Source organism: Sparus aurata, chromosome 12, assembly GCF_900880675.1.
Source record: "Sparus aurata chromosome 12, fSpaAur1.1, whole genome shotgun sequence".
Lineage (NCBI taxonomy): Eukaryota > Metazoa > Chordata > Actinopteri > Spariformes > Sparidae > Sparus > Sparus aurata.
In genome coordinates, this window is record NC_044198.1 from 13,320,189 (window position 1) to 13,344,318 (window position 24,130).

General features: G+C 40.5%; 1 protein-coding gene across 4 annotated transcripts in view; it reads right to left on the reverse strand.

The window, feature by feature from the left end:
• The window catches only part of nsmfa (NMDA receptor synaptonuclear signaling and neuronal migration factor a), a 48,890-nt gene that overhangs the window by 11,436 nt on the left and 13,324 nt on the right, over positions 1 to 24,130 (reverse strand). The window contains exons 2-10 of one of the 4 annotated variants that reach the window (XM_030435962.1): positions 22,069 to 22,130; positions 20,979 to 21,821; positions 18,675 to 18,741; positions 17,108 to 17,113; positions 8,646 to 8,698; positions 5,920 to 6,009; positions 2,030 to 2,160; positions 794 to 877; positions 626 to 659 (exon numbers count right to left, since the gene is read on the reverse strand). In XM_030435962.1, the coding sequence (XP_030291822.1) occupies positions 626 to 659; positions 794 to 877; positions 2,030 to 2,160; positions 5,920 to 6,009; positions 8,646 to 8,698; positions 17,108 to 17,113; positions 18,675 to 18,741; positions 20,979 to 21,821; positions 22,069 to 22,130 (1,370 nt within the window). Of the gene's footprint in view, positions 1 to 625; positions 660 to 793; positions 878 to 2,029; positions 2,161 to 5,919; positions 6,010 to 8,645; positions 8,699 to 17,107; positions 17,114 to 18,674; positions 18,742 to 20,915; positions 21,822 to 22,068; positions 22,131 to 24,130 lie in introns of all 4 variants that reach the window. The other 3 variants (XM_030435961.1, XM_030435964.1, XM_030435963.1) reach the window with 3 other exon arrangements.

Below are 24,130 nucleotides of genomic sequence, written 5' to 3' on the forward strand. Positions count from 1 at the left end.
GTATTTAAGAACAAATTCAAGGACTTTTTGAGGACCTACCTGGCCCTATTTCCTCAAAGCAATTTGAGATCCTGAGAATTGAATAATAAAACTATCAGGCGTTACAGAAGCTCGCAGATGAGAACCTTTGTTCCATTAAGTGCATCATGGCCTTGATGTTTCCTCAAATTTACAAACCTTGAGGGATTTCAAAGATCTGTTGGATCTCTTGTTATTTAGCAGGACCTTAACCGGTTCCATAAATGCTATAACCTAGATATTTTTATAGAGATCTGTTTGGGTACCGTTTCAGCCTGCAGCTATTTTTCTGACCTTTAACTCCCACAGAATGAGTCAGAGTTCACTCCTCAGGCAAACTGCTGCACAGTCCATCCTCCGGACTAAAGGTGATTGATTTACTTTCAGAGGAAGGGAGTGATGTCCTCCTTTAAACCTCTTTTTATAGATTGAATGTCATATAGATATATATGTATTTTTCAAATAAAACATATGTGTCTATTGTTTTCATCTTTGAGATTACATTAATTAGCTGGACACTAGTGTTCCATTTACATACCTCAAAAAAGTATACAATTGTCACAATTGAAAAAGATGGATACTAACATAAACAGGATTATTTACTCACCCAAAATATCATCAAAAGTTGCATGTTCATGGTCCTAAGGAAAATAAATGTGCATAAAACATAATGAAAAATGCATTTACATTGCAATCTATCATACACACCATGGAAAGAAACAACTTGAATGCGTGGTGCATGTCCATGTAGTGTAATGCATCTGTCAGCACTCACATAGAGGATGGGGATGATGGATGGGTCATCCCTCCGGATTATAGTGGGAACGTACTCTGCCTTGGGGACCTTAGAAGAGATCAGCTAAAGGTGAAGGACAGAGGAGGGAGAGGAAATAGAGATATAGTAGGATGTGAGAGATGTAAGGGGGGGGGGGGGTCAGAGAAATGAGAGGAAAGATAAACTGTCGTGCCTGTGTTAAGGTAGAGAATACCTTCGTTTTCTTTAAGATACTGCATCAACAATTTTAACCTTGGTCTGCTGTAACTCTGTAGTTCTGAAGTAAGCCCTAACACAAACCTTTTAACATAAGGGGTAATATAAGAGGTAGTATGTAGTATAGGAGTTGTAACCTCTAGGCACCTTGCAATTTGGTTCGATTTTGATTTAGAGGGCTGCGGCATCATCATAAAACAATTATCATGCATCTTACCGCATCAAAAGTTGTGATTTATAGACACGATTTACCTTTTCTCACTGCCACTACTTGCAACTACTTGCTCCAACAGCATAGCACATTTGGAGTGATCCATATTTACATTTAAAGTGAGGATTTACTTCCATTGTCTTTACTCAAACTCGGCTATTTGGAGAGGGAGCCAAGATGGCGTTCATGTTGATGTGACAGACAAACACAAAATTCAGCTCCAAACTATGGAAATAATGTTGCTACAATCGGAATCACAACCTCTTTCCGTCTCTAAGTGTTGGGAACCTTTGTGTATGATAACCAGACTGTGGACCCACCTCAGCACTGTTGGCTGTCATCACATCTTGATTTGTAAAGATCAACGGATCACTGGTCTTATGCCTTGATAACTGTCAGCTGTTTGAATTACTCTTTAAAAGGTTATGGCTATTTTACAGCAACAGCTTGACTTCACCCTGGTGGCTTTTTGCAGGTTAGGTACATTCAATTAATAGTCACTAGTATTAAAGATTCTCAGTTCAAGAAAAAACACCACTATTTGGGATTCACCAGTATACAACAAAAGACAAAAATCTAGTTTGTTACAAAATTCTGTCTGAAATCTGACCAGAGTAAACCATCTTCTGAAAAAAAAAATCAATAAAGGATCTCGGACAAGAAAACCTCTCCGACGCTATCACTGTTTCCTCCTGCACCAGTCAGTTATTCATCTTCATGCACACTTCAGTGTCTAGAAGTCTAGCAGGCTGTTGGTAAGCTAGCAGTGTCATCTTTGAATTATTATTTTTTTAAAACTGATCTCTCACCATGATTTTGGGAGGTACAAAGTCGTCTCCTTCGCAGGCCAGCCTCTCCATCTCTCTCTCCTCCTCCCAGTCTAAATTATCATCAACGCCTCCTTCATCCAGTGTACCACAGGAAGCCTGCAGGTCTCCGCCTAGAAGAGAATATAGCACACCGGTGAGGAAATGGACATCAGATAATAGGGTGTAGGCAGAAGTGTTGAGTGGGAGGCAAAAAAGGTGACACAGAAAGAGAAACTCTGGGAGTGAAGGACGGACGTGTCCAGGAAGTGGAGAGAGGTGAATGCGGAGGAGAGGATGGGGGATGGAGTTGTTTGATAATGGTGGCGGCATATGAAAATGACAGATGGAACAGGAGAAAGAAGAGACAGCTGGCAGACGCTGAAAAAAGAATGATTGATAGTGAGTGTAGCAGCAGGAGAGCTAACAAGGAGGGCTATGAAAACTCAGACTGCTTTTCTAAGAAGGAAAGTTGTGCTTTTTGACATTTTGCATCCTGTGATTGCTAATGGTCTTAATAACTGCTGATGGGCTGGGAAGACTTAAACATGAAAAGTCAGCTGCTTGAGCTTGTTGTGTCCTTGGAAAAATAATATTTTAGTGGTGGCTTGTTGGTATTTAGACAAGATTCAGATAGATGGATAACCTGATGCGCCAGATGATTTGTTGCATAGAACCATCTAGGAATACTTCCTTGTGAACTGTTTGGAAAAACACTTACGAAAGATGCTTGGCAGGTAATTGGACCTATGACCTCAATATGACCTGCCTGTTATTATTGACTTGCTTCAGTTGTGTTAATTTCACACTTTCTTTCGTGATTTAATGTTTTATGTGCTGGAGATGGAGCGTGCCATGTGGATCCTGCAGTTTGGTTGATTTTTGTGATCTTTATTTTGTATGTACCACTTTATGCCTGTACCACTTATACCAACTTATACAACTACCTTATTAATACATCTATATTGCTTTTATTTGAACCATTTCAGACAACCAACTTAAGCAAGTTTGTGTACCAGCAGACATGTTGATGCAACAGTAGGTAAAGCACAGGTGTAATTAATTTCATTAGCGATGGCTGCCACAGTTCCTGGGTCTGCATGCTGTTTCCCCGGCATTGCTAATCATGACAATTAAATAGAAAGGACTATTGGTGTATAATTACTAACACCTAAATCATGATTTAAAATGCCTTCTGTCTGTCTTTCAAAACATTATGATTAAAAGAGGCCTTGAAGTACAGTCAAGTTCTAGTTTGAAGACTTCTAACAAAGACATACTAAAAAAGTATCTGGTACCCAGCAGTTAAGAGCAGTTTGAAAAGGAGAATTGAAGCAAAAAAGAAGAAAATGACAAGAAAGATTGACAATTAATGTAGCTCCCCTGGGGAACAATACTTTTCCCTCAGGAAAGACGAAGAACGAGGCATCAACCACACTATTAGACCATCATCAAAAGTCCATTTATTTTTCATCACACAGAAACACTGAAGATGGAGGTGGAGAAAAAACATAAAAACAACAGATACTCCGACGTCAACAGAGACTAACAGCACATGCAAACAGTGTTGATTCACGTATTCAAAGCCCCTTTTAGAAACACTTAGACACACGTCCCCGCTTTCACATCCGTACCAGCTCGACACACTCGGACTTAGACACACACTCCATTTTTGAAGACATACTCACAGAGAGAGAGAGCATCACAAAGTTGAAGAAAGACCCACGGTCATAGGGAGACAGATGGACAGGGTCAGAGTCAACAGCAGAGACAGTCAGTTTGTACGTGTCGCGTGTTTTATGTGCGAATGTCCGGGGATTTTCAACGTGTTAGTTGTTTCTGAGCCAATAAAACGGCGATGACAAAATGTCACCTTCAACAGAGATGTCTGCAGTCCAGTTCTTATTCTGCATGTGTCTGTCTGTGCAGGCTGCAGACATGATACTTGATGGAAATGTGGCTTTAACTTCCAAGTAACTTTCAATGATCACCATTTAAAACACTGGTATTGATGCCAGTTATATTAGGATGCCTTCCAGTTGGCCAGTCATAGACAAAGTTAAATCAGGGATGTCATGATAGAAAAAAACAAGTACTCAGTCCTCTTAATATGCAAAAATGAATCCCAAAACCAAAAAATAAAGTACTACTCAAAGAAACATGCATAGTTTAGCTTTGTTTGGAGGAAGGAAAGGAAAGAAACTGTGCTGTACTGTACTTTTGCCAGAACCCCGTTCTTTGCTGGTGTAGTTCGCATTTCTCAACTTTATGAAAATACTTATTTAACTGGTTAACCTCCATTGAACGCTCCCGATTAGATGGCCTCATTCCAGCTGTACAGAAGTTGGCTCATATATCAAAGTGCTGATTACCAGACCCCTTTTAGAGCTGACAAATACTAAGTTCTAAGCGGCTTTCAACTCCATATGAGCCACTTGTGTAAGCAAATTAATTGATGACGGAAGTACAGAGTGAGCACAAAGTAAATTCAAGCTGTAATCAATCTGCCAGTCAAGATGTGAGGGCACAAAGGGCCGGACGGGTAATTTATGACCGCACACATTGTTCAAAATATGTTCTCACTGTTCACTGCGGCATTTTGGGCAGATTGTAAACACTTGAGAATGAGTGGACACTTAAGGACTTTTTGATTAAGCTCTTTAAAGTGACATGTTTGTATCTGGCTGTGATTGGAATGTTTAATTTACAGTTTTCTCTGGAGATGAATGAAAATGCATCCTTGTCCTGATTGATGTACTTAAAGAACATTAAACATGACAATTAAAGGGCAGCTCCCCTCATTTTCACATCACAGTAGGTGTACAGGTCTTTGTGAGCACTACTACATTTGAAAGAAAAAAAAAGTATAAAAGCCTTTTGGGGCTCCGGAGGTAGCTGCTAATCTGAAAAAAAAAATGCTTCAAGTGATGTCACTCAATGGCTGAGTTGCATTGTGGGTAATGTGGAGCGACATATTTTTAAAAACACTTGGGCTGTGTCCGAAATCACTCACTACTCCCTATACAGTGCACTACATAGTAACTACGCCATTTTGTAGAGCTGTCCGAATGTCTAGTGGGAAATATTATACCCTATATAGTGCACTCAAAGTATCCCACAATGCATCGCGAAAAGTAGCGTACAACCGATGGTCACTTACCAAGCAATATTTACCATCATGCATTGTGCTGTGGACAAACGCATAGAGGTTTCAAGCCAAGTTTCAACTGCGCAAGAGTAGTGGCGTCATTAACGGTGCCAGAGTAGTGCCTGTAAGTGCGTTTTTATTTCTGCCGTTGAGCTCACTATATAGTCCACCATGTTGGACTCCCTATGTAGTGACTAGGGATGAGTGGGTGATTTTGGACATAGCCATGGACTCATTGTAGACAATTCACAAACAGAGAATCCGATATGTCGCCTTTTTTTGTTCCACGCATATTTTTTCCTTCTCAAAACCTGGTGCCTACATTACCCACAATGCAACTTAGACAATGTGCGATATCACCGGTTTTATACTACTTAGTAGTGCTCCCCAAGACCTGTAAACACACTTTAACACATAAAACTGGTGGAGTTACCCATCGACTTTGTTGTTATTTGATACCCTCTAATCACATTTACTGATGAGATAGAATGTCCTTGTATGTCCTTAAAACTCCCAGTATGCTTTTCATTCCCATGCAAATTTCTTGTACCATTTGAACCTTCACACACATTTTTGCTACACATACACGGACATTTATGAACGAGCGTGTAAATGTGGTTTGGTTACTTCAGAGTTAAAGCCTTTTTCCATCAGTTTTTAATTGCACACATTTTTTTGTCTACCCTAATCTGTGTGTCAGCGTCTCTGTGTGTGCATGTGTATTGTGTGGTCTGTGTGAACTCACTGTCTTTGGGTTCATGAGTAGAGTCAGTCTTGACCGGGGTGGGGTCACTCCAGGAACGGCTGAAACTCTTCGATCTACGCTCAGCGAACGCTAGTGCAGGTGGGGAGAGAGAGTCACGCTCACGCATTCACACACACACACACACACACACACTAACAAGCCCGCAAACCGGCCACTTCAGCTACACACTCACCACCCAGAACACACAAGTGCAAAGGCGGATGCAGCTACAAGTTCACAGTTACACACAGTGTCATCCCTCCTCTGCACAAACAAATGCCTGCGTGTACAAACTGCCAAACAGACGCACAGTATTCTAACAATGTTATATCTCCAACATCATAAAGGATCCTGCAGCTCATGTCTGTCCCTGTGATCATCACTGAGGATTTCAAAGGACTGTTCTTGTTTCACAGATTTTCTGAGTTGCGACTCTTTGATAAAATCAGCTCTGCTTTGAGCAGTAATCACCATGCTCTTAGAATATTTTTAGTCTGCATGAAAGTGTTTGACATGGTTAATCAACAGTGTCCCTCGAGCACCCGTATTTTTTTGGCCTCTGTGGATTGATGAATCCTCGCTAATGCTTCTCTGTTCATTTTGTCGCTCGTACAAACGTATTCTTTTCAAGAACAAAAGTCTTTTCTTTCGCTGGAGCAGTTAGGAGGTCAGCGTCATTTTTGATGTCTTTCTTCTCATTATCGTGACATTTTTTTTGTGATTGACATTACAACATGTCATCTTTAAACATGGTGGAAAGAATATTCCAAAATACAAATGTTGGTGCTTATTTTAGTTGAGATTTCTGTTCTAGACATGTATCGACATTGTGTGCAAATTATTGCATTTTTAATTAGATTGCCTACTTTGCATATTTAAATGTAAAATATCAGAAAACTTGTAATAAAATATCTAAGTCTAAAATAGTCTTTTTGTAAGAAATCAACAGGGGTTTTTCAGTTTCAGGGCAGTACCGTATGACAGTTTATTTTCTAAAAATGCTGGAGATCTCCATTTCAGTAGCACTTACTATACAACATTTTCTGGTTGCATTCCTCTATATTCTGTATTTCTACATTCATAGCCAGCTATATGTAACATTCATTCCTTATTCCTATTTCTGATTTATGGAGTGATATTGAGAAATGTAATCCTTGACTGTAATATATCAACAAAATGACAAGGATTTTGAACCTGGCATTATCCAGTGATCCCTTTTTCTATTTTGTAAATGTATGTAGTTGAGTGCATTTTTTATTTCCTATTAATGTTCTAATTTGTTTATCTAATCATGGAATTTCAGAAAACATCTCCTTAACCAGAGCCTTGATTTGTACAGTCAGAACCCGTTACTAGGGGTCAATATTCCTTAATTGATACTGCTTTCATCTAATATAAATAATTTATTTTATTGGCTTAATCACCCAAAGCGATGCAGAGATGTGTGACAAAATTGTCGGCGGAAGACATTCGCTCCAGCAGAACTGGTTCCTCTTTACAGCAGGGAAAGTCTGAGGTGTGGAACAACTTTGACATTTCTGTCAGCAGCAACAAGATTTGGGGTTTTACCTAATGTCTACAGTGCAAAAAAAATCTGTTAAGGTACAAAATTTATTCACAACAATTGGTGACAGGTTTGGGTTTTAAATGGGTTCAGGGTTGTCTGTCAAAACAGTTTTAACAAATCACGAAATATTTGCTTTCCCAAATATTGAACTATTACAAAACTGACAACCGTAAGCCACGTTTACACATTTCCATTCTGACCTTATGGTATTGGACCAGGACCAGGGAGTAATTTCAGAAATTCAGAGCTCCAGGCTGCGACCGTTTAGTTGCATTTTGTGACCATTTTTGGAGGAAGTTTTGGAGCACCTGTGTGACTCACCCTGTGAGTTTTTTATTTTTTTTAAATCATCACCTTATATCATGTGAAACACCAGGAGCAACCCTTCTCCTGGAAACATTTTGACGTGGCCGCCACAGCAATTAAGAAAGTAACAATCACAAAAGAAAACAAAACGTTGCGCGATCAATCATCTTATCCATTACCTACACAGTTAGTGGTGCTGAGCAAAGCGCTTTTACCCGCAAAAACTGATCTTGGAGCATAGATTATCTAGTTTAGCTTGGTTCCAACACCATTTTCTTTTTGTTCACTTTTCAGTGTCAGAACACTTGACAAGCTGATTGATTACAGACTAGTCACATCACATAATTACACTAATTTCCATTGATCCCATCCACTCTAGAAGAAGTCTATTTTTTCTGTCAGTGTCTTATAGACTTGCATTAACACTCACACAAACACACTCACTTCCCTCATTAACAATCATCACTTTTGCTTTTTTTTAAAAATATCAACATCACTGAGTGGCTTTGTCTTCAAACTTTACACCCGACCAGTCAAACAAACTCCTAAACATTCAAAAGCGATGCAACAGGAAGAGATCACCTACAACTTACACACCCAGACATATACACATGCGCACACACACATGCACAGACTCATATCGCTGGCGGATCAAACACACCGATGCACAGATAATCCTCAAGGAAAATGCAACAAAGCGTTACAAAATCCCGACAAAGCAGCAGTGTTCGGTGCCACAGACTCATGCAAAGACACACCAGAAAACAGAAAAAAAACAGGGATGGTGGCGGGGTGAACAACATCACAGTCAATTTGAGCAAACATATCAACCACACACACATCTCTGACTCACTCTGTGCTTTAATCCTTCTACTGCCCACCATCCGAAGATGCTTCCGGAAGTTCCTGTGGGTAGAGAAATCAAAGCAGAGGAGGGATAACAGAGGACAGAGAAAGAAGCAAAACGTAAAGAAGAAAGGAGTGGAGAGAAAAGAGGGAGGGGTGGGCGGGAAATGGAGGCAAGGCAAGACAAAAAGAGGAGAGTTTAGTGTCAGGCTTCTATTTCTACGAAAAGAGGTTAAAAAAGACATAATTAGAGGTAAATATGCACATTTCCTCGTCAGTGTGAGTGGAAAACACTTCCCCACACAGGATCGGTGTGGGTGTAATGTACCACATAGCCAAAGTACCTCTTTTCATCCTTTTATAGTGTAGATTTATAAGACGCAGGAGATTCATTCATGTAACAACAGCCAAAAGGGAAACCCTTATTTAGGGTTTTGTAGGTTTGATGCATCAGAGGCAATGATGGTGAATCAGACGGGGTTTATTCTGTCAAACTGATACATAATGGTGTGTTTCTTGAATTGGTTACAGGCAGAGTATACACTGCTTTGTTGGGGTTGTCCCTGTTGAACTGGGATGTCATTTGGTTTCCTGCCCTGAGTGATCTTATTTATATTTGAGGCAAGAACCTGTCCATTACTGGAATTCTCAAGGAATAGTGGCTAAGATGCTGAGCGAGATGTAGAGGCAGCTACATGCTTAAAATAGTTATCGAATTCCTGTAAATGTAATTGAAGGTTATGATTTTAAAAGACGTATCAAATAATTTGAGTCTAATTTTAACAAATGCTACCTTAGACGCCATTTCTGTTGCTAAGGTCAGCTGCTCCAACAATAAATTATATATTAATAAATAATACATTTATTCATTTTCATATAATTCCACATTACATCCTGTTTATAAAGAGCAGATGGTGAACCACCACTCTGCATATCTCTTGCAAGCCTGCCTGACTCCATATGTTTCCTGTGCATCACTCCTCTTTAACATTAGCGTGGGTTTCGTAGGTTTTTTTTTTTGTGTGATTACTTCAGTATTTATTCCTTCTGATTAAAATGCAGGACATATTGCACTGCAAGTTTGATTTATGCGCTAATACCAGCTGAGTTAATACACAACAGTACTTGTACACAATTTGTTATTATTTTTCCCTCATAACTAATTTCACTCCAGGACTTGTAGACTGAAGAACTTCCACAGTCACGTGGCCTAGGATGCAACTTCTGATGAAAGACACAAGACACTATATATGTCATTGTAGTCATACAATGAAATTTTGCATGGTAGCTCTCAGAGATCAGCAGCAATAGAGAACAAGATGAGAAAGATAAATGAAATCTTTTTGTAAAAGAACTTGGATGCACTAAGCAGACTTTTTATAAACTTCATTATTCAAATGCAGTTACAGTGAAAAAAAAATACAGTGAATACTGTATATCATTGAGACTAATCACGGGCTAATGATGCCATAAAATGAAGGATATTTTTGTCTGTCGACATCCTTATTCATCAGGAGACTCACAGGTGCAGAACTGTGGTGTCAGCTTGATAGGGCAAGTTTGTACTACTGTATAGATCTGCTTTAGGAGCCCAAATGGCCTTAAAATAATCCCTAACTAATCAAATAATGTGCCTGGGGGACGATTGGAGATCATCTTGTCCTGGCACGGTCAAGACTTTTGGCAGCCCTGTATAATCATACAAATGTATTCCTGGAACGTACTGGTAAATGTGTATAAAGTTAAAAATAAACCTGTTTATAGGTTGGCCGATAATATTGGCTGATATTGATCAGATTTATAGGCTGATCTGCAGTCGGTGATCTGTGAGGTCCGATTAGAAAAATGTCCTCAAGCGAAGATCCCAAACATCATAATTTCACACATGCGGTATGATTCAGTTTCAGTGCTATATTATTTAATGTGCCCCCAGGTGGGCTTTGCGTGAGTAAGTTTGCTCATAAAAGCTCTGTGCTTTGTCCAGTAGTGGCTCTTCACCGAGCTGCATTTAGTTATCGCCACAGTCTTGAATTTCTCCTCTCGTCTGTATGCATATCCGTCTAACTGGAATCACATCGCTTAACGCAATACACAGATTTTATTGACCGAGTAGCCTCACGTGATTACACATGCGATTGGTCTTTGAATTTCCTGGGCCACTGGTGCCGTAAAGGCTAGAAAAGCTTTGCCGCCTCAAATAGAAAACACTCTGCCAAAATGTATTAATTCTCAATAACTCATCAGTTATAGGTCCAGAAAGTAATGGTGTCTGGGTCCGGACCTGGAGAGCAATCTGCCTATTAGTGATGTTCAGGGATGGAGAGGGATTTGAGGTTAACAAGGGGGACACATTTTTGGTCATTTTGCCAATAATGGGGATAGCGTCCCTGACGGAATCCACTACCGATATGCCATGATATGGAAACGTCTCTTTTGAGATTATAATTCAGAAAGAGAAACAGAAAAAAGTGTGTATATTGGCCAATATATTGATATCCTAACTTCCTACTCCCTAATATCGGTATAGGCAATGACAGAATATGTCAAACTATCATAGTAAATGCTTTGGGATACATGGTTGATGAGCTTGACTACAAACATGTTGTAGTTTCTCTTTTGTTTTCCATTTGGAGGGTTTTTGAGTTTTCATGTCTCCTTGCAATATTAAAGCACCCTATACATCTTTGTAGTCTACAGGTAATTTGCATTACCATGTTCCCCCTTGAAATCCATTTAGTGTCTTAAATAACAACAAAGCACGAGTGTTTGTATAGTTTCTCTGTGCGACTTCCTGCCTGATGCTGACATGATGTTCTATGCAAGAGCCCCAGATAAACATCCTTTTATCTCTCTGCCTCCCTCCCATGTCGCATCTAAACACAGTTCCAGCACACCGAGCAGCCAGTCGACACACATGATTAATGATCTCTGCATGTGGTTTGAGAGCGCGTCTGTGTTTGTGTGTGTGGGTCTATGTTGATCTAGCGGTGGAGAAGCACATAAAAATAGGAGCAACATAAAAGGAGCAGAAAAAGAAAGACTTTTAAGCTCCTTGTTCTCAGTTTACCTTCCGGAGAAAATGTCATCACCGGTTAACAAACACAACTGAGGCAGAGTGATTTTATATTTGGGGCTCCATGAATAAAACTGAGGGTTTAACTTGCAAAATCAAGCAGTAAAAGTCACTGCAGTTTTCATGACCAACACTAATTGTATCATGCCACAATAGAATAATCATATTTAATAATGATAAATCTTAAACACAACAGTACACAGAGCCAGACAGACATATTTTTACCCTGATTGTCTTGTGCTTAAACCTCAGCTGCCCACGAAGGAAAGGTGTGGAGACAGTTAATGAGATTTAGAGAGAAAGAGAGGAAATGTGAGAGAAAACGTGTCCGCCTCCACTTCCAAGTAAAGACAATCTGAATCCGTCCCTCGTCAGCTCTTTCTTCAACGTTCTTACTCATTTCCATATTTCCCTATTTTTGTATATTTTCTTATATTTTTTCTCACATACTTAGAGTCTCTACTGCCTACTCTTGTTCCATCTACTAATTATCCTTCCCGTTTCTTCTTCTTCTTCTTCTTCTCCTTCTTCTTCTTGTCTTGTATGTTTCTTTGATGATGTCCTTTACTGTTATTCCTTGTCTATAGTAGAGTTTTGTTTGCTTTGGGAACATGGACGTTGTACTCAAAACCTGTGTAATTTTTGCATAAATAAGTTTGTTTCACAGTTCTATTTCTGGCCAGGAACCTATTACAGTTAGCCACTTTGTTAAACAGTGCAAGGATCAAAGAGTATCTTTTTTCATTTCCTCTCCCGTATTGTAGAAAGTGAGATTACGATATCTTTTTGACGATAAAGCTGGTCAAGGTGCTATAAAAACTGATAGTATCAAATGCGCATAACCACATTTTTCTGAATCTTACATTAAACGGGCCATCAAAACTTCAATAAATTTGTAATGTCACAACTACACAGTGACCGCCTTCAGCCATGCCCATTTTTGCAACGCCCATGGTTGCAAAAACACAGCAGAGCTGATGCAGACATAGGGTGGCTGGCTCCGGCCTTTGGGAGCTGACCAATCAGAGCAGACTGGGATTTTTGGGAGGGGGGACTAAATCCGAGTGTTTAGACAGAGGGTGAATAAAAGTGCTGCAGCAATGAACAGTATGTGTTTCTGAACACTAAAGTTTGTAAACATTTTCTAGTAGACAGACAAAATAAAAGTATGAACCTCAAAATGAGTATAATATGAGAACCTTAGGTAAAAGTGGTAAAACCACAACATAAAAAGTAAAAGAGTAATGCAGCTGTCAACCACAATACCACCTGGAAACACAAAGCGGTAAACGCAAATGTTTCTACCACTGATCAAATCTGAAAAGAAGCTTTCTGCTGTTTTCAGAGTGAAGTTTGATAGTTACAGAGAAATAAGGCTCAAGAACAAAGTGTTTCACCGAGGAATGCATCACATACTCAAGAAATATCAATTCATGAGTGTCCACACTGAAATATGAGCTGTGATTTCTCATTTATTGACTATTTTTTGTTTGATCTGATTTTAGAGGTCAAACAGCCAGCTTGGAGAGGATGAAGGACAAAATTCAAAAAGTAAACATGCATTTTTAATATCCACTGCCTCAGGGTGGACATGGTCTGGGTGTGATAAAATACAATCTTCAGATGGATAAAGGATTTTAGTGCAAAGAGGCAAAGTGCTCCCAAAAGTTTCCTCTGCTATTTTTTCCTCATGTTCAAATCACTCATTTTGATGAAATAACACACCATGTTAATGCGCTGACACTGCAGATGGACGATATCGAGATGTCAAAAGAATTGAGATGTACTGCATGGTGTCACATGCACCATCTGCCCCTGTGTGATGGAGCATCTGGGCCTGAGTGGGACAGTTTCTCAACTTGTTAGTGATGTCTGTTACAGAGTCTAACTCCATGTTTCCAATGATTGAAAAAAAAAATATTTTGCCCAAAAAACCTAATTTTCTTTTAACCTGTAAGGAAATACAAATGCCTACTTTTTTCTGTTAGGGTAATACCAGTGATCATAATGGATGACTCGACAATATACAATATTTTTTTCACGTTTTTGAAAAACAGATACAATTCAGTTTTGTCTTGGAATAAAAATCTGATTCACTGTGTTTGGCAGTTAAAATCTATCCTAGAAAATTGGAGCACTGTAAGCAGGACGTCCATGGACCTTCAAGCGCCACGTTGTGACTCTTTGGCTTAGTGAGATTAGATACGGCTGTAAACAAGCGAGAACGGAGCTATGGCGAAAAACAGGTGCAAGCGGTGCTCTTAGCAAAGCACACCGTGGCTGCGGGACGCTCCGTACCTCTGGATGACTTCTGCCGAATTCTGCTCCCTCTTTCTCCTCTTTCTCTGCACAAATCCCCGGAAAGCCCTGCCAGGACGTGGCACAGTATTAAAGGGATGAGAGAGGGTGAATGCTGGCGTAGCATGGGGTAGGACAGTGCAGGGAGGCTGATGCCAGGGCTTTGAGCTGCAGGGTATATTTGGCTGTAAAGGGGAGGCTGTTGTAGGTAGGCAGCAGGTAGCGTTGACTATGGAGACCAGAGAGTCAAATCACGTCAGCAGCCTAAATGTTATTTTCTATTGACCCCTGCAACAAATGTCTGCATGAGATATAATCCATGTGATCCTCTGACCTCGGTTCATCTTTTTACTTTAGATGTATTTCTTGAAGGAATAGTTTGCTTTTGGGGAAAGTTATAATTCTGGATACTTTCCCGTAATCATTCATGGATACTTGTAGTGTAACCTAAGAAATTTAAAGTTATGTTGAGATTTTGGCTTAAACTATTTTAATTCAGCTATTGGATGACTGTGGACTGAAGTAGCAGCTCTACTGCTGTTGGTTTAATGCTTACTATTCACAGCCTGATCTTTTTTTAAATATATTTTGTATGTTAAAGCGGAAATTCGACTAGCAAGAGGTTGACGTCAAAGATGGCAAAAGTGTCATGGAAGCATGCCGCATTCACTTAAATCAACCATTGTGAAACTTTGAAACCATCCTGGCTGTAGCAGAGATTGATACCCCACTGGGCTCAGGCAGGACTTTTATGTGTCAAAGTACAAACTTGCCGTGAAATGTGTCACTGTCAATGTGTGATTGTGTCTTCAACAAACATAATTTTTGTGAACCGAAAGGTGTGACCACACAGTCCTGTGAAGATAATCAACATTTGTCCACAAACAGAGCTTGAGATATAGTATCTCAGTATCTCCAACTCCATGCTAAACACAATATTCTGTGTGTTTTGGGGTATTTTGACTCCGGGGTTGGTAGTGGAAAGTATCTTGAAAAATTCCCCTAAAAGCAAAATGAAATTTTAAAGTTTGAGGCAGGTATTCATCTTTTTCTATTTCTTACTGTCAACAAATCTCATGAAAAGACCAAAACTTTAAATGACAGCTACCGTTACCCTCAATATTTTCTGACTTTCCTGCCTATCTATGGCACTCAGCCCCAATTCCTGACATACAAACTGAAGCCATAAATCCTAAAACATCCACAAATATGGTATATGTAGTTGCAGTTTTCATAAGAAGGCAGTTTTTGTAGTTTTTATGATGCATTACTCAAAAAAGAAATAAATAGTGAATCAGTTGAGTACAGTTTTATTGCACTATTGGTTCCCTGTAAGTATTCACATATGTGGGCTTTACCCAAACTAAGCTCAAGCCATCCATATTAAAAAAAAATCCACAAAAAACACCACATAGGTTGAAAGTGAAAGAAGCTTATAACAGCACATATTTACATTTCTTGTTTGGGTGACCTGAAGTTGCCATAGTAATTACTAGCAAAGGAAGAAATCGGGCAAAGTAGTACAAAGAGCTTGTGCTAACATATTTGATTTAACCAAAACCATGATGTTTTCTTAGACAAACCATGTAGTTTCTTGCCTTGACCTAACCAAACTTAAAGTATACGACGTAGGTCTATTTGAATGACAGTGTGGATCGCTCTGTCAGCCTGTCCCCCACTTTAGTCATAACTGAAAAAAGTCAACAACTTTTGGATGGATTACCATTGACTTTGGTACAGATATTCATGCTCCCCACAGGGAGAAGCCTAATGACTTTGATGATCCTTTTAACCTTTCCTATAGCACCATCCTCAGGTCATAGGCGTTGTTTTGGTGTCCAGTATCCAGTTCTCATAATGCATACATGGTTTAGCACGGCGAGCATGCAGTAGACTCTCGGTCTTGTTGGACAACAATAAAGGTCTTTTCATGGTAATTGCTGACAAAAAGAAAAATAGAATATCACCAACTGTTTTATTGTGATTCTTATAAGAATTTTGAATAAACCCTCTATGTCTGTTTTAGGCCAGCAGCCAGAGGTTAGCTGAGTTGGGTTAGTTGGGTTTGGTTAGGCAAGGTGTGGTTGGAGCAGAGGTTAGGCGGTATGACATGTCAAGGCTTTGCATAGTTAAGGCATATTACACTGTTATGTTAAGATTATCTGATTGCTCAACTTAAATCTGAGCAATCTGAGCAAACACAGAATTCAGAGATTAACATGCAACATGTTTCATACTGGATATTTATCTACCATGATTTTAAGTGAATTATTTGATGTATAGCTTACAACTGACATCTTTTTAAACTTCTGCTGATAAAATAGTTCAACCAGAAGGTACTGTGGATCACATGTTAGCACTATAAATACTTGTTCTTGACAAATCTCTCCAGAGCCAGTTGCCACTGTCAGTTCCAAACACGTCTAAAGTCAGCCAGCACAGATTCATTGATAGTTGGCAACGCCTGTGGAGCAGGATTAGAGGGCTAACATGACTGCCACAAAAATCTTAAATGGCCAAACGCTATCTATTGCTGTGTCCTAAGTGGTGACGAGGGCGTGTGCCAAACCGCCAGAACTGCTGGATGAATGCGATCTGACAGTGTATAGGTCAGCCAACACACAGACGGACATTTTCCTGACTCGGCTTGGCAGATTTACTCAGCTGCAGTGGATTACGCTGGACTTCATCATTGCTGTTGCATTAAAAATCCTATAACTCAAACCCCCTCCCCCACTTTGACTTTGTTTTTTTGTTTTTTTACTAAAACTAAAAGACATTATTTGTGCTGACTAGTCTTCTATCTGACAACCCGTAACTGTCAATCAGATGATGACTGGTGACTCTTGAAAATCTGTTGTTGGGTGTTTGCTGTCTTGGTTAGTAAAGCCAAATTAACCCAAACAACAAAAGGGTTTTGATACAGAGAATTAATCAAACCCACCGATCCATCCACACACACACACACACACACACACACACACACACACACACACACACACACACACAAACCTCACCCTGCCCGAGGATAAAAGTTAAATGGCAGTTAAGAACAAGAGGTAAGAAAAAACAGGAAGCAGGCAGGGAAGTATACTCACGATATCCTGTTTGAGGGTCCAGTGATTAATTAGCATGCAAGAAAAGAGAGAGGGGGAAAAAACACAGTTTAGGCACCAGTGAGCAATTAGTCCAATAAACAGAGAGAGGAAGGACTGGGAGAGGCATAATGAGACGGACTAAAATAGTGCCATAGTTGACCTACATGAATTAAAAGTCAAAAAACTCCCATTGCCATGTAATTGCTACTGGTATGTGGCTTATTTATTGGGCCAAATGAACAACCCCCTCCATAACTGAGTCCGAGTTTGGGCTTTGAACATGGCATAACAAGTATCTAGTATAAGATGAAAGGTGAAATACAGAGAGAAAGTACAAAAGACACATTTAAAAAGAGATTAAGAAAACGACAGTGATAGTCGGGCAGAAACGTATAGCTTGGAAGCTGCTGGAGATTCTGTAGTTTGATGTGAAGTGTTTATGACAGTTGAGATATCTCTTACAGCTGCAGGTGATCAGAATCTTAGCTCACTATCACACTCAGACAGATGCTCACAAGCACTTTTTCTCACACACACACACACACACACACACACACACACACACACACACACACACACGGATATATTCACTCACACACACCTGCCTATGTTCTTTTCTACATACTTGTTCTAGCATGTTCTAGCCCATGTCATTAACTGCATGTTAATTAATTAAGCATGCATTTTTACTTTGTCGCCGGGTGGGATCTAGAGGTGGTCCAACACTGTGGCCAACAACTATTGGGTGGATTCCCTTAAAATGTAGTACAGACATTCATGTTCACCAGAGGATCAATCCCACTGTCTTGGGTGATCTGTTTTCATTTTGCGTCATCAGTTGGTGATTGATAATAGCTTGTCATTTTCCAAGCAAACCGGTCAACATCTACTGGTTCCAGTTTTTCTGAAATGTAGGGATTTGCTGTTATTTATGATAGCGAATAAAGAGGCTTTCGGTTTTCGACTGTCGGTTGAATGAAAGAAAACAATTTGAAGACGTCACTTTGGGCCCTGGGAAATTCTAAAGAGAATTTTATGTACTTCTATCTATAGACGTCACTTCAATAAATTACCCTTGAAAATAATCGGCAGGAAAGTCAATACTGTAAATAATCATTCTAGCCCTGAAGTCCAATAGTCCTTCAAAAGCACCGACAAGGAGAGCTTTTAAAACAAACCCTGCTTTCAGCAGCTTTATTATGCATCAAGTACTGAAGAGGAATTGACAATTTATTCAATATGATTTATTGTCCTCCTTGAACAAGCTTTTAGGGTCAACGAGCTGATTTTTATAGTTCACTGAAATGAAAATCAATAGCAGCCTAGAAGGTAGGAAATCAATCTAAAAGCCTGTAGCATGCTTTGGAAAATGGTTGGCGGTCATATAAAGTATGCAATTTGTAGTTAATAGACTAAAACATGCAAAACACCAGTATGTTCCGTTAACTGTGGTCGTCAACACACCAGCCTGACCTTACAAACAGATCATAAATGTGACAGTATATGTGCATAAATGTGTGTTTGTGTACATGTAAAATGTATGAGTGCTTGAAGGTCGGACACTCACGCCTGCATGGTTGTTGTGGCAGTTTGAAAGCTGAACATATTTTCCTTGGGGAACCAGTTAGTGTCCTCTGCAATTAGAGAGAAAAATGATGAGTCCAGGTTAAGTGGAAAAAAACAGAAAAAATGTGCGTGTCATATTGGCAAATGTTGTGATAAATATGTTTAAAAATTGAAAGCACAGAACCACTTCACAGTCCACCACTCCACAAATGGAGAGAGGGAGACACACAGAAGGAGACAGCAGAGGAGGGAGACGGGGAAACGAATAGTCAGAAATACAGACCACCACATTACATCCAACATCAAACCCTTTAACCAACATGAGAAGAAATAGATTTGAAAGTGTGTGTTCAAGAAACTAAATGTAATATTAGCTCACTTTTCACGAATGCCTCACTTGAATTTATCCAAAACTAAGATCTGCGTGTGATTGATTTCATTTGACTTTTCACAGTAAAATACCTTAAAATGAGAAATAACGTTTCTTACCTATTCATTGTTAAATGCCTACTAAAGGGTCAAGTGTGATCTGCTATTTTTTTTTCACTGAAGTGGTCCTTAAACTTCCACAAAGCCTAGAAATATTACTATTACTACACAATATAATCAAACCGTCACAAACATTAGACTAGTAAAGAGGCAGGTTTAAATGGACGCTAAATTTTTAACCCACATTGATTCAGACCATGGTAAAAAATTACAAAAACACCTCCTAATGTGGTGCAATCCAATCCAATAGACCCCTTTTCACATATTCACTTGTTAATGCAGGAAAAGCACAGGTGAGATTTATAACATTAATAACGGCTACATTCTATTTAGGTTAGCTATTTCCAGGACTCTGGTGTTGTGCATGCTCACTCACTGACATGGCTTACTGGGACACAATAGAATGGAGCAGTCGTAAACATTACTGGTCACACCTGTGCTTCTCCTGCTATAACAAGTCAAAATGTCTCATATGCAATTTGTGTCGAGACTAGGTTTGGGGTGACAGAAGATGCTATTGTTGATCGTTAGGCTGACAGTCATCGACTTCTGAGCCTGTGTCATTGTAACTTTGTGATTTAAAAGGCACAAAAGGTATGAAAAACGTTGGCATTTGTGCATTAAGCAGCAACAAATATTATTTTCATTCTCTGTCACAAATGCTCCATCACCACGTCCTGTTTATTATTTTTAGTTAGGCGGGTTTAGTTAGGCGAGTCCCAAGACACTTGTTTACATTGATGGGGGCGGTGTTACTTTTCCTCGGGTTGCTGTTAGTGTATGTCTTTCAATCACGTCCTTGTTATTTCTGCAGTACATCTAACCGGCTAGCTTTGTTTCTACCTTTAGCCCGACCAAACTAAGTTATGTCAAGACATGTGGCACAGAGGTGAAGACACTTTCAAACTGGACACAGGGATGTATGTGGGTGGTGACTGGAAAGGGCTTTCCTGGCTGGCTGTGATCACTGGTGAGCTAACTCCTTGTGGCTCATTTATGCGCCCTTACTGTGCGAAAATAGATACGTCCATTTTAAACGATATAACCATCACTGCCCACATAATTCCATGCTTCTCTCACCTGGGCTTGGATGTGCATAAATAAGCCATTATACCTTAGGGCAACTCTGAGGGAACGCGCTACTCCAATTCGTAAACACTCAGTCACACCTCCCTTCCACAAACAACAATGTAATCGTCCGTTATGAGGTTTAACCTTGGACATCGTTACAAACCAATTCAGTAGACCTCGCCAATCCTAGTTGAGAATGTGCGAGTGCAGTGTTGTTTCAACTTTATGGTTATGAACTCAAGTATGAGTTGTTGTACTGATAATACTTTTGATGGTAATTCTGTTGGTGAGAACTTTATCTCTTTCCTATGTTTTTGTTCTGGCCACATGACCTACATTTGCAGCACAGGCTTAAAAAAATGGATAATATAGTCTAAACAAAAATGATTATTAGCTTCACAGGGGAAGTAAATAATTGGCTTGTCTTGTTATTTTGGCCATACACTGTAAATATTTCAAATCAAAATAATTACTTGCAACGACCACTAACAAAAAAAAATAACAGAAAAAACAGCTAGATCTCACGGCCCTCTGTCTGATTGGAATGAGTCAAATGCTATTTCATCTCCGGTTTACTACCAAACCCACCAACCCAATCCACAGGGTCTTCTGAACAAACCCCCATCCCGCCCTCATTTGGAATTCAGCGCCTCTCTTTCCTCTGTGTCCTCCGCCCTCTCACCTCTCTCCAGCCCAGTCACCCGGTCCACACTCCACATCCGCTCTAGGCGTCGGTGCTGCTTGCCTGCCTCTCGGGATGTGCTCTCCAGGTCCAGGGAGCCCTGGCTCCGCGAGGGGGCTCCACTGCACGAGTCACAGGCCAGCCCGCTGCACTCCGCCTCCCCTTTTCCACCCTCGCCCCAGCTGCGGATGTTGTGGGCGCTGACGGAGGTCTGCAGTGGAGGTTGAGACAGGTGATGGTGGTGGCCGTGGTGTGATCCATGGTGGGAGTGGGATCCAGAGACGGCTAAAGACTGCTGCTGCTGGTTGCTGCTGCTGCTTCCACTTGCTCCGCTACTTCCTCCACTGCTGGAGGACACGTTGGTGCCGGAGATGCCGTGGTGGTTCCCGTGATGATCTTTCCCATGATGATCTTTCCCGTGATGGTGGCTGGTGCCACGGCCGCTGCTGGCATGGTGGTACTGGGTGGGAGATGATGAGGCAGAGGAAGGGGAAGTGGAGGGCTGGATCAAGCCACCTCTGGATCCCACCCCGCGACTCCCCGACTTCTCCTTCAGGACGTCCAGTTCTAGGCTCTCTTTGCTGCCCCGGCCGCTGCTCATCAGCATACCGCGCTGGGTGGTGATGGTGTACACGCGGGCAGGCTGCAGGGTGCACTCGACACACTTCAGCTGGTCTTCCTCCGCTGAGAAGCTGCGCTCAAGGGACAGCCGCGATGGCTTGGTAGAGATGGTGATGGAAGGGGGAGGTGCCAGTGCGGGTTTCACCAGGCTAGACTCCTGGTTCTCCTCACAGCCCTTGGTGGTGTTGGAGCAGGGATGCAGGTGGTTGTTGTTGTTGTTTGGACCAATCGTGTCACTTGGCGACTCTGGGTCGGGACCCACCAAGGTCTCACAAAGAAGATGAGCTAGTATGACGGTGAAAAAGACAAATACCAGTGTTAAAGAAATGAGGAAGCGCAAGGAAAAGTGAGAGGAAAAAGAAGAAGAAGAAGAGCGGAGGGTGACACAGAGGATCATATCTTTTAGGTTATCAGCTGTGGCAGTGATACACTAATGATCGCAGCGTGGCATTTCAACAGTGAATGAGGTGAAGCAGGTGGAATCATGGCCACAGAAGGTATGGACAAATGGCAGGATGGCAGAGACGCTGACCTGATCCGTTTCGGTTTTCAGGGTGTGTGTGGGACAGGTACTCTCCAAATGCTCGTGCTGCTCTGTGGACACACACACATGACACACACATACACAAGACATTAATTCACAGGGTGAAACGGAGGGGTGAGCGAGAAAGGAGAGGAAATGGCAAGGTAGAGAAGAGAGAAGGGCAAGGGAATTGTAAATCATAAACCTAATTGCCTTCTTTGTAGGCTTGTGCCACCCACAGATTAAGATGCAGCTGTTTTATCTCTACACTTCAGGCAGCCTCAGACTGAGGGAGAGACAGAGTATGAGACAGCCGGAGGAGATGGAGTGAAGGATTGTTTGACTTAATTTCTCAGTATGACCTCAGTTTGCGTCGGCGGACGTAATTGCAGCTGGCAGTGTGTTCATGTTTTCCTTGTTTCATATGCGCTCACGATGTATGTGTGGATGTATGTACTGTATCTTTGTGTCAAGAAAAATACTTAACCTTGACGGCAACTGAAGATGATTGCTTGGAGATGGAGCTGAAAATAGATGCTGTGAGCTCCATAACCACAATACTGCATCTGGTGGTTAGCTCCTTTTGTTCCCCCTTGGTCTTTCTTTTACACACACACACACAAGAATAGACAGAAAAATACAGACATCCATTCAGCCAGGTCTCCCAGTTGAATGGCGCTGACCTCCCTAATGTTCCTCTAGTCAGTGTGTAACAGGAATGGAGAATTAGCAAAGCAAGACAGGGTAAAAGGAAGAAAGATAACTTTATAGATGTGCTTTCAATGTCAATCTGCTTACTAACTGAGAGGAAATGTAGCGCAGCAATAACTATTAGGAATAAGGAGTCATTATGATAATTAAGAATGAGAGGAGAGGCGAGGAGAAAATGGAGTCACTCTAACACTGTAAGCTATTAATATTCGTTTATTTCCAGAGCAAAGATCATGGTAATCATTTACTGTTCATGATTGTATTTTTGAGGCACTGGCAGCCGTTATTTCCATTTCACGACTTCAAGCTCTCAGTCCACTACTCCAATACTGTAGTTTTTATCTATTATTTAACAACGGACAGCTGCTTTAGTTTAATTACTATGTTATCTCCAGATACCAAAGATCGTTTCCTTTTAATAAAGGGTTAATTTAACTTATCTCAAGAAAACAAGCTCTGTTATCTTGGGATAAATTAATCTGTCGTCGCGAGCAAAACAAAAAGTCTCACCCTCGTATTACTTACAGCCTAATGTAGTTAGATCAGCAGTGCCATGCCAGCAAGTCCAGCAGCTGATTTTGGCTGAATATGTCGGATCAAGGAGTACCCATTATCGATCAATAATGCAACAGACTGTACACCAATCTTAATTTATTTATATACATCCTTTATTAACCTATACCTTTCGAACACCCACCGATGTGAGTAGTTTTATTTTCCCTATGAGTTACTCACTGTAAGCCTGTTGTTTCATTCTGCCCCAGTTCTGCACAGAATGGATGATTGAAGCACTTTTAGCAGCTTACATTCTAATTATATCCGTCAAAGATTTACATACATAATGACCACTATAGCCAGCTGCTCCTCTCAAGTATCTCTCTCTAAAGCGTCCATGCGGAAACAAGCGCTACAGAATGATACTACTGTTACTCCTAACTCTTACAATAGGTAAACCAAGCCCGGAGAGCAGTGTTTATATCACTGTCCACTCTCATGAATCTTAATTTCTAATTTTCTCTTATAAAATGATCTCATCAGCTCGATATATCGGCTGTTTGTTTTCTCAACGATAACAAGATAACTCAATCTGTTATCACAAGAAGAAAAAGTGTTTTCTGGATAACTGCAGAAAGTAACAGCATAAAAATAAATAATTGCACATTAATGTAAGGGTGCCTCCAAGATAACACAATAAAACACACATTACAACATTGTTTTGTTGTTAATTTTGCTTGAATACTTGTGTATCGTGTCTGACTTTAAGTTTAAACTCTGAGGGTACCTCCATTAGGGATGCATGATGAATATCGGGCTACTAAATTATTGGCCCAATAATGGGAAATATTGGCTATTGTCTCAT